Source organism: Lampetra fluviatilis, chromosome 13 (assembly GCF_964198595.1).
Source record: "Lampetra fluviatilis chromosome 13, kcLamFluv1.1, whole genome shotgun sequence".
In the NCBI taxonomy this organism is placed as follows: Eukaryota; Metazoa; Chordata; class Hyperoartia; order Petromyzontiformes; family Petromyzontidae; genus Lampetra; species Lampetra fluviatilis.
In genome coordinates this window covers 3,938,342-3,950,717 of record NC_136287.1, presented here as the reverse complement: position 1 = coordinate 3,950,717, position 12,376 = coordinate 3,938,342, and the positions used below count along the sequence as shown (strand labels likewise).

General features: G+C 48.2%; 1 protein-coding gene across 2 annotated transcripts in view; it reads left to right on the top strand.

Moving 5' to 3' along the window:
- The first annotated feature begins 11,630 nt into the window (after positions 1-11,630).
- Positions 11,631-12,376, top strand: part of LOC144935435 (immunoglobulin superfamily DCC subclass member 4-like) — a 135,676-nt gene continuing 134,930 nt past the window's right edge. For both annotated transcript variants that reach the window (XM_078862069.1, XM_078862068.1), the window contains exon 1: positions 11,631-12,376. This exon is cut by the window's right edge and continues 28 nt beyond it. In XM_078862069.1, coding sequence (XP_078718195.1) covers positions 12,305-12,376 — 72 coding nt within the window. In that variant the 5' untranslated portion in view covers positions 11,631-12,304.

The following is a 12,376-nucleotide window of genomic DNA, read 5'->3' as shown; positions in this document are numbered from 1 at the left end:
ATATTGTTGATACTACTAATAACACTGTAATAATATTGTTGATACTACTAATAACACTGTAATAATATTGTTGATACTACTAATAACACTGTAATAATATTGTTGATACTACTAATAACACTGTAATAATATTGTTGATACTACTAATAACAATGTAATAATATTGTTGATACTACTAATAACACTGTAATAATAATGTTGATACTACTAATAACACTGTAATAATATTGTTGATACTACTAATAACACTGTAATAATATTGTTGATACTACTAATAACACTGTAATAATATTGTTGATACTACTAATAACACTGTAATAATATTGTTGATACTACTAATAACACTGTAATAATATTGTTGATACTACTAATAACAATGTAATAATATTGTTGATACTACTAATAACACTGTAATAATATTGTTGATACTACTAATAACACTGTAATAATATTGATGATACTACTAATAACACTGTAATAATATTGTTGATACTACTAATAACACTGTAATAATATTGTTGATACTACTAATAACACTGTAATAATATTGTTGATACTACTAATAACACTGTAATAATATTGTTGATACTACTAATAACACTGTAATAATAATGTTGATACTACTAATAACACTGTAATAATATTGTTGATACTACTAATAACACTGTAATAATATTGTTGATACTACTAATAACACTGTAATAATATTGTTGATACTACTAATAACAATGTAATAATATTGTTGATACTACTAATAACACTGTAATAATATTGTTGATACTTCTAATAACACTGTAATAATATTGTTGATACTACTAATAACACTGTAATAATATTGTTGATACTACTAATAACAATGTAATAATATTGTTGATACTACTAATAACACTGTAATAATAATGTTGATACTACTAATAACACTGTAATAATATTGTTGATACTACTAATAACACTGTAATAATATTGTTGATACTACTAATAACACTGTAATAATATTGTTGATACTACTAATAACACTGTAATAATATTGTTGATACTACTAATAACACTGTAATAATATTGTTGATACTACTAATAACACTGTAATAATATTGTTGATACTACTAATAACACTGTAATAATAGTGTTGATACTACTAATAACACTGTAATAATAATGTTGATACTACTAATAACACTGTAATAATATTGTTGATACTACTAATAACACTGTAATAATAATGTTGATACTACTAATAACACTGTAATAATATTGTTGATACTACTAATAACACTGTAATAATATTGTTGATACTACTAATAACACTGTAATAATATTGTTGATACTACTAATAACAATGTAATAATAATGTTGATACTACTAATAACACTGTAATAATATTGTTGATGCTACTAATAACACTGTAATAATATTGTTGATACTACTAATAACAATGTAATAATAATGTTGATACTACTAATAACAATGTAATAATATTGTTGATACTACTAATAACACTGTAATAATGTTGTTGATACTACTAATAACACTGTAATAATATTGTTGATACTGTTTAACACGTAGGCTTTCGCGACCAATATTGTTGATACTACTAATAACACTGTAATAATAATGTTGATACTACTAATAACAATGTAATAATATTGTCCAGTCCCTTATCAATCTGCTGCTAGATATAGGCTTCGCCACGCCGTGTCGGCTATGGGGGTTGTTTGACCATACTTCACCACGCTGCTGGTCGGTGAAGGGATGAGCAAGGCAAGGCAGATTCCAATATCACTCGGCACTGATGTTAGCCGTGGCCGATAATCGAACTGAGGTCACCTAATCGAATTGTAATTGAGCTAGAAGAGGTTTTAAGTTTGATTCCAGTCTCGTATGATGGATGTGCGGGAAAAGATACATCATCGGTATGACATCATCACGCGTGTTATATGTTTACAGTCGGCAATTAATTAAATTGTGCACTGAGCCTACGCGCTAATGCTCATTTAATAACCCTAATGACCTTCAGGACGAGATAGGAGCCCAATAAGATGTGTCCATGTCTTTAAACTACACCTTTAAAAATTCTAAATAAAATAAAAATTAGTGAGTTCAACAGCACTGGACCCTGAGAGATAGCGACTGGGTAGGAAGGCCTTCATCCAGCAGTGGATTGACAATGGGTCATGATAATGATGATTAAGTCAGTCTGTTCTCCTATTGATGACAATCGATGTAGGAAAATCCAATCGGCAGACAGTACAGCAAATATTTTGTAAGCTTGTGTTTCTGTGCATATAAGTCTGTGTGTACGTTTTTTGTTTATGTCATTTAGATTTTAGATTGCTTATTTAGTGAGGGAAAAAAAACACATTTTACAATTGCTGGGAGATTCGCCTGCATTTGAAGAGACGCGTGATGAGAGGCAAGGGAATTAGGACTGTGATGGGATGAGCGCTTGGATGGTAATCGTGCCAAGAGATTTCGAAATGGATTTCAGAACCACGCGCCCCCCACCTCCACACACAGGCACACAAAAAACAAAGACCACCCGTGTAGCCTTAACAGACTGTTGGGGCAAGTGCTGTTAGCGAGCACCTATGAAGGCCGAAACGGCACACGAGGGGTGGGTGGCCAGCACCACGCCTGGCCGCCTCTGTCTCTCCAGTGGCTATGTTTTTACACACCGCACCAGGTACTCATTTGAGGCTGAGTCGACCTAGGAGAGGTCCAGGACCGGTTCAGATAATCATCACTGGTGTTGGCCGTGAGCGGAAATCGAACTCGGGGACTCTGGTTTCGTAGCACAATCGCGCTAACCGCTACACTACCGTTCTCCACAAACAAACACACACACACACACACCTTCCTACACACACACACTTCCCTAAACACACATCCCCTACACACACCTCCCTACACACACGCACGCGTGCCCTTTGCACACACACACCTCCCGACACACACACCTCCCTACACACACACACCTCCCTACACACACAAACGTGCCCCTTGCACACCCTCCTCCATAGACACACACGCGCGCCTTTCTCCACACACACACATCCCGAGCTCTTTACAAACATCTCCCAACACAAGCACACTCATACCCACATCCTCTTGTCCAACACAATTCCTGTCTATCCTGTGAATCCGGACTCCTCCACCGCACACGCCCCTAACAACCACCACCATCATTCTCAATCCTTAACCCAGGCCCCCTCTTAACAAACACTCTCCCCCCCCCCCCACATTTTCCATGAATGTAGAGCTATTGTTCTATATATTTCTCAGCCATAGGCGGTTGCAGTACGTGCTATAAACCTGGCCACGGGCGACAGAGCAGGGTCATTCTTGGGATACAATGCAAGGCACTTGGAGCGAAACGTCGGACATCATGCCGAATAACAGGCGGTAACGTCCCCGACAACGCATCTGAGAGCTGTACGGCACAACCGCGAAACCCCAGGCCGTTGGGGGTCTCCTTTCAAGGGCAGCAGTTAGGCAGCTCATCTCAAGCACAGACGACGTTCTAACTTTATTTTTGTACGCACTGTGCGCTGTTGCGGAGAATTGTGCGGTTGAAATATCCGAACATCTCGCAACATAATAATATTGAGGGCAGAGAGCGGTGGCATGGACCGCTCTATATGAACCTGGAGCCCGAAGTATAATAATATTGAGGGCAGAGAGCGATGGCATGGACCGCTCTATATGAACCTGGAGCCCGAAGTATAATAATATTGAGGGCAGAGAGCGGTGGCATGGACCGCTCTATATGAACCTGGAGCCCGAAGTATAATAATATTGAGGGCAGAGAGCGGTGGCATGGACCGCTCTATATGAACCTGGAGCCCGAAGTTGAATCCTCAACCACGGCTGATATGACTGGCGAGTGATATTTGAAGCTGTTCTGGACTCTTCCCTCCACCTATTTCACCAACCAGCACTGACCGATGTTGATGCAGCGTGAAGACACAAACAACCAGAGGTGTGGACTCGAGTCATGTGACTTGGACTCGAGTCAGACTCGAGTCATGAATTTGATGACTTGCGACTCGACTTGGACTTGCATAACAATGACTTTGTCCCACCTATGAGATGTGGACTCGAGTCATGTGACTTGGACTCGAGTCAGACTCGAGTCATGAATTTGATGACTTGCGACTCGACTTGGACTTGCATAACAATGACTTTGTCCCACCTATGAGATGTGGACTCGAGTCATGTGACTTGGACTCGAGTCAGACTCGAGTCATGAATTTGATGACTTGCGACTCGACTTGGACTTGCATAACAATGACTTTGTCCCACCTCTGCAAACAACCCCCAAGACCTTCATCCCACAGTGGATTGGCACAGGTGCCTAATTTATTTACCCTCATTGCAAAGTTCACCTGCTTCAACAACAAGCACAATTGTGAAACATTGACCCGGAAGTCCCATAAACCGACGGACTAAAGAAACACGCCACACATGACAGATGCAAGCTCACAAAGAAAAAGATCCCACGTATAAACTTCAGTACATAGGCCGTGAATGAAAAAAAAAATTGCGTACAATTATCAAGGATGGACTGCTTGTGTATTATTTTGTACTAGATATAGGTTTGTTGTTGGACAGAATATGCGATGGGTTTTTACGACTTGTTTTCGAAGGATCTGGATTTTAGATAACCTCAAAGTGGATATATTGCGGGGTCGTCAAAGATGTTGACTCAATGAATCAACAAGGGTCATGGGATCCGTCGAAAACAAGGGGGGTGGGGGGTGGGGAACTTCTCAAGCAAGGATGAGAGGGAAACTCTTCCCAATGTAATGTAGGGTTTTTAAATCAGTGCCAAAAACCGGTGGACAAGTGCTCACCACTACGCTACCGTTTCACCCAAATCCAGGTACAAAGAGAAAGCTCCCCCGTATAGCCTTAAACAGACTGTTGGGGTAAGTTCTGTGAGCAAGCACACAGGTACACGAGAGAGTTGGTGGCCAGCACCACGCCTGGCCGCCTTTGTCTCTCCAGTGGCGATGTTTTTACACACCGCACCACGTATGAATTTAAGGTTGACATCGGTAAGGGCTGGGACTGGTTCAGATATTCGTCACCGTTTTTTGGCCGTGAGCTGGAATCGAACTCGGGCGGCCCGGCTTCGTAGCGCGGTGCAATAATAACGAGCGCAGCATTCGGTAATCAAAGTAACAACAAGAAGTGCCATTGTTTTTTTAAATCGTTTTCAAACTAAATACTTCAAGAGCTGCAATGCACGTGGATACGAGACGGCGGTCCTGAATAACTAGCGTCGCTAAGCGAGTCCTTGATAATGAGCCGCAGGATGACGACCCCTGCACCATCGCTAACCACGGTGGTCACACGCGCTGGTTCCACGGATCCGCTCGCCATCGTCACCGTCACTGCCTCGTGCCCCTTCACCGACAGATCACAAACGCACGCAAGCCAGTTCACGGTGTGAGTAATTGCCGCCGACTCCCCTGGTCCCCCGACCGCGAATGTTAATGCCGTCACTTATGTATGCGCCATTGAACTTTAGCGAAATGCGAAACACTGCGCGAAACCCCCAAGTTCAAGTTCAATTATTATTATTATCCGGGCGCCGGCGACATCAACGCAGCCACCGCTATTTCAGCCGCGATATTCCCGGTGCAGCGGCGGCACAAGCGTGGGATGAGATTTCCTTTACGGTTCTCATAAATTAATTAGCGATGAGTGGCTGATATCGAAATATATATACACATATATATAGCAAAAAACCAAAGGTTCCCCCATATAGCTTTAACAGACTGTTGGGGCAAGTTCTGTTAGCAAGCACCTATGAAGGCCAACACAGCAGGGGGGTGCGTGGAAAACACTATGCCCGGCCGCCTTTGTCTCCCTACTGGCGATCTTCACACATCACACCAGGTACTCATTTGAGGCTGAGTCGGCGTAAGGGAGGCCCAGAACCGGTTGATATAATCGTCACTGGTTGTTTGCCGTGAGCGGGAATCGAACCCCGGTCGCCATTTTCGTAGCGCACCTACCGCTACACTACCGCTACACTACCGCTACACTACCGCTACACTACCGCTACACTACCGCTACACTACCGCTACACTACCGCTACACTACCGCTACACTACCGCTACACTACCGCTACACTACCGCTACACTACCGCTACACTACCGCTACACTACCGCTACACTACCGCTACACTACCGCTACACTACCGCTACACTACCGCTACACTACCGCTACACTACCGCTACACTACCGCTACACTACCGCTACACTACCGCTACACTACCGCTACACTACCGCTACACTACCGCTACACTACCGCTACACTACCGCTACACTACCGCTACACTACCGCTACACTACCGCTACACTACCGCTACACTACCGCTACACTACCGCTACACTACCGCTACACTACCGCTACACTACCGCTACACTACCGCTACACTACCGCTACACTACCGCTACACTACCGCTACACTACCGCTACACTACCGCTACACTACCGCTACACTACCGCTACACTACCGCTACACTACCGCTACACTACCGCTACACTACCGCTACACTACCGCTACACTACCGCTACACTACCGCTACACTACCGCTACACTACCGCTACACTACCGCTACACTACCGCTACACTACCGCTACACTACCGCTACACTACCGCTACACTACCGCTACACTACCGCTACACTACCGCTACACTACCGCTACACTACCGCTACACTACCGCTACACTACCGCTACACTACCGCTACACTACCGCTACACTACCGCTACACTACCGCTACACTACCGCTACACTACCGCTACACTACCGCTACACTACCGCTACACTACCGCTACACTACCGCTACACTACCGCTACACTACCGCTACACTACCGCTACACTACCGCTACACTACCGCTACACTACCGCTACACTACCGCTACACTACCGCTACACTACCGCTACACTACCGCTACACTACCGCTACACTACCGCTACACTACCGCTACACTACCGCTACACTACCGCTACACTACCGCTACACTACCGCTACACTACCGCTACACTACCGCTACACTACCGCTACACTACCGCTACACTACCGCTACACTACCGCTACACTACCGCTACACTACCGCTACACTACCGCTACACTACCGCTACACTACCGCTACACTACCGCTACACTACCGCTACACTACCGCTACACTACCGCTACACTACCGCTACACTACCGCTACACTACCGCTCCCCGTATAAATATATATTTTAAAAAACATGTTTTATATATATATACATAAATTCTAACTTAGCAATCTTTGAAATACGTAATCAACCAGGCTATGCGTTAATTGTGTGTTGACCGACTCTCTGTGTTGTATTACATCACATTTCGATATTTTGCGAGGTTATTTAATTTTAGTGTGCCTTTCTCCTAATTTTCAAGCTTGTGTGCCGTGCCACGTCGTCATCTTACTTGCGCAGCAGCAACACGTTGCCGTACACTCATTGATATGCTAATTTTCTCTGCCCCCTCTCTCTCTCCGTCCCCGCCCCCCCCTCTCTATATTTAAGGGACCGTCACAGAAACGACCCCTCTCTCTGTGCCGATATGTGTCCTCTCTCTGTGTGTCCTTGTGATGTCTGTCTGCTTATGTCTGTCTATAGTTTTATAGTTAGATTGTTATTGCTATTTCTTTTATGCCTGATGATGATTGCTTGTGTTGCAATCGAAACGTCGCTATTATTTTAATTTATTATTTTATTTTTAGACGTGACTTAACCGAAAGAACCAAATAATAATTCCTGCAGTCACGAAAGCTCCAAATTAAGATAGATACATAGAACACACGCGCGTGTTCCGTTAACGTTTCAGGCCACTGCTCTTCTTGAGGGTGTCGCAGGGACTTCCAAAGCAGATGATGATTTTTGGTGATTTTTGTTTTCACAGTGTGGTGTCATACGCGTCTTGTCGAATGAGGCTCAGAACTGGTATATGTGTACACGTCGCGCTGACGTTCCGAGTCATGTCCTTGTTTTCAGGGCAGAGCAAAGAGACGTGAAGGCAGATTGTCTTCTGTTGGTTGTTTTCTCAATCCGTGGCCTCCCTTAGAGTCAAGTGAAAGCTGGAGTTCTTAAGCGTTTAAACTTGTTTAAGGTTTATTTAACATTTACTGCGTTGTGCCCCCCCCCCCCACTGAACTTTGTATGCCTCCCTTTAAACAAGTTAACGCTACAGCATTGGGTAGGAATGGGCACTGGTACAAGGAGTGAAACGGGACCCCCACCCAGGAACCCTTTCCACCCCCTCCCACCAAAAAAGACAACAAAGATCACCCGCACAGCCTTAACAGACTGTCGGGGCAAGTGCTGTTAGCGAGCACCTATGAAGGCCGGATCGGCACACGAGAGGGTGGGTGGTCAGCACCACGCCCGGGCCGCCTGTGTCTCACCAGTGGCGATATTTACACATTGCACCAGGTACCCATTTCAGGCTGAGTCGACCTCGGAGAGGCCCAGGACCGATTCAGATAATCGTTACTGGTGTTGGCCGTGAGCGGGAATCCAACTCGGATGGCCAGCTTTCGTAGTGCAAGCCAGACGCTAACCGTTGCACCACCGCTCCCCTCCCACCACGCACCACACGCGCACACGTGGAGGAATCCTCGGCTCGCGGGGGCATCTGTGCAAGTCCATCGCCCTCGATCTCGGCGCCGCTGCCTCTGGGGGTGCCTGAGCCATGATGGACTCATGCTGCAGAGCTGTTTGGCACGCATTGCGTCCGTGTGTTTATTTACTTGGCGGATTTGTCCCGACTCTTTTCTTTGGCTCTAGTCGTTGGCTGCATTCCCTCCCATTAACGCGTGACCACGTGCGCGCTCGCACTACAGGGATCTCCCTTCCCACCCCCCTCGCTCCGACTACCCTTAGACTAGAGTGTTGGATCAACGTGTTGTTCGCGAGCCCCTGTTTCGGGTCAGCACGGCGTTCGCGCGGCTGGTGAGGCCAGGATCGATCGCACCACGCCAGTTAGCCTTTGTCGGCCCAAATCTGACATTTAAGTACCGTACTCATTAAGTACTGTGCCGTGTTTACCGAGAGGAAGTCCTGCAAAACAGGTTAAGATACAACTCGCCACAACTCATCCGTGCCGCGAATCGAACTTCACGTCACCGGAGGGTTCGCAGCGCAGCACGCAAATCCTTGCGCCACCGCTCCCCATTTACAAAGACAAAGATGCCCCGGTTAGCCTACACAAACTATTTGGACAAGTTCCGGGAGCGAGCGCCTAATAAAGCCGGCACGGGATACAAGGGGGTGGTTTATCAAGCCGTTGGCTCCCCCGGTGCGCTTTCACACCTGCATCAGGTACGAATGTAAGGCTGAGTTCACCTAGGGGAGGCCCATGATCGATTCATAAATCTGTCACCGATGTTGGCCGTGAGCGGGAGTTCAAACTCGGATCGCCGGATTCATAGAGCGGCTGTACCACCGGTACAGACAGAGACCCAGACACGCACGAGCAAATTATGAGAGCAAAAAAATAATAATCATTATCGTGGGATGGGGTTGGGGTATAAATATAGAGAGACTCGCAATGCCTCGTTATAGGGCATGCCGTTGGCAGACGTTCAGAAGATGCGTGTGTTGTGAGAATAACCCACTTGTGCGCATTACGCAATGAACACGCACGCGTCACCGCCGTGTGCGTGTTGTTACCGGTGCTGGCACTCCACTGGGGTGGACTCAGCCTTCAATGAGTTTCTGGAGAGGTGTGTAAACATCGCTGTTGAAGAGATGCCGGCGAATAGCACCACCCCCCGTGCGCCGAACCCAAATCTGGCTTGATAGGCGCTCGCTAACAGAACGTGTCTCAACAACATTCTGTTTGTCGTTGTTGTCACTGCTGCTGCATATGGGTCGCACCTTTGTAATGTGTGTAAAGCACTCGCGTACCATGTGCACATGGACACACACACACGCAGTTACACTCTACACCACTGAATATTGTCGTTAATTTATTACCTACTCTGCAAGAACACAGACACGCAAAGTGAACATACGTCGTTGCCAACACATGTCAGATACACCGCTGTGTATTTTTCTTTTCCTCGGCAGAGCTCATAACGAATGTGCAGAGCTGTGTGGTTTTACACACGCCCGCATGCCCCTGCAGTATGCACTCGAAAATATGGAAGAATATGCATGTGGTCAGGGTTTACAACATTCGGGTAAGCGTGGACAAGAATGTCTCGAGCAACGGATGATAGCCTTCGTGGGAAGGAGGGCCACATGAACTGCATGGGCGGGGTGTATGTACTGTCGTGGCTGCCTGTCAGCTTGTGTGGCTGTGTTCATGGGTGGCTTGGTGGTTAAACTAGCTGACTGGCTGGCCAGCTGTGCGGTCAGTCGACTGGCTGTGTGGACTGAGTGACTAGCTGACTGGCTGGGTGTGTTGACCTCAAAGGGGGGGCGGAGGGGGGATCCACCGTGGCCGGTTGGGTGGATGGGTAGCTGGCTATTTGGCTGGCTGGGTGGATGGGTAGCTGGCTATTTGGCTGGCTGGGTGGATGGGTAGCTGGCTATTTGGCTGGCTGGGTGGATGGGTAGCTGGCTATCTGGCTGTCTGGGTGGATGGGTAGCTGGCTATCTGGCTGTCTGGGTGGATGGGTAGCTGGCTATCTGGCTGGCTGGGTGGATGGGTAGCTGGCTATCTGGCTGGCTGGGTGGATGGGTAGCTGGCTATTTGGCTGGCTGGGTGGATGGGTAGCTGGCTATTTGGCTGGCTGGGTGGATGGGTAGCTGGCTATCTGGCTGTCTGGGTGGATGGGTAGCTGGCTATCTGGCTATCTGGCTGGCTGGGTGGATGGGTAGCTGGCTATCTGGCTGTCTGGGTGGATGGGTAGCTGGCTATCTGGCTGTCTGGGTGGATGGGTAGCTGGCTATCTGGCTGGCTGGGTGGATGGGTAGCTGGCTATCTGGCTGTCTGGGTGGATGGGTAGCTGGCTATCTGGCTGGTTGGGTGGATGGATAGCTGGCTATCTGGCTGGCTGGGTGGATGGGTAGCTGGCTATCTGGCTGGCTGGGTGGATGGGTGGCTGGCTATCTGGCTGGCTGGGTGGATGGGTAGCTGGCTATCTGGCTGGCTGGATGGATAGCTGGCTATCTGGCTGGCTGGGTGGATGGGTAGCTGGCTATCTGGCTGGCTGGGTGGATGGGTAGCTGGCTATCTGGCTGGATGGGTGGATGGGTAGCTGGCTATCTGGCTGGCTGGATGGATAGCTGGCTATCTGGCTGGCTGGGTGGATGGGTAGCTGGCTATCTGGCTGGCTGGGTGGATGGGTAGCTGGCTATCTGGCTGGCTGGATGGATAGCTGGCTATCTGGCTGGCTGGGTTGAAGGCTGGTTGGCCTGCTGGGTGTGTTGACAGCTGGGTGTATAGCTGGCTAGCTGGCTGGTTGGGTGGGTGGGAGGCTGGCTGGGTGGGTGGGAGGCTGGCTGGCGGGGTGGGGTATCTTGTGGGTGTGTGTGTGTATGTGGCGCGCGCGCGCACGCACGTGCGTGCGCGTGAGTGCATGTGCGCGCGTGCGCGTGTTGGCTGGGCGGCAGGGGGCAACACCACGTGACGCCGCATACTTTCCTCTGCCTTGGGGTGTGCGCGCTGCGCCGGACGGAGGGACGCGGCGCGCAGAGAGAGAGAGAGCAGAGCGCAAGAAGACACCACCATCATCATCATCGCCACCACCACCACCAACCACTATCATCATGTCGTGGCTCATGGCGAGACCCGTAGCCAATGCCCGTCTCTCCGCACATCGTTACGGCACCCACCGCGCCCGATAGGCTAAAGATGGCGAGATTACAACGTGGGATTAGCGCTTGATGGGATACCCCTAACGCTAAACCAGTACACTTTTTGTGCGCGCGTGTGCGCGTGTGCGCGCGTGTGGGTCGCATTGTGCAACTAGTAACTAACGGCCGACAGAACGCGGCTGCCTGAGTCGTCTGTGCCGAGGGTGCTTTTTTCGTGTTCGCGTTATTCTGCGCGCGTGCGTGCGCGTGCGTTTTGGGGTTGGCATCCCGTCCCCTCGTTCCAACGACCGCATCCCACCGCGCGCGAAAGTGTCACGAAGGTTGCCGCGATTTCGTCCGAAGAAGGAATTAGCATCGGCGGCGTCACGCAAGCAGCAGCAGCAGCAAGCAGCAGCAGCAAGCATCATCAGCAGCGTGGGACGTCAACGACATCGACAACATCGACGTCGTCCCCGTCGTCATCGTGAATATCCGCGCGACTTGGCAACTTGTCACATGGCGGGCTCGGCTCGGGCCGGCGGCTCGGGATTTGTCGCCGTCGACTTGCGACCGAAGCCTTCGAAGTGG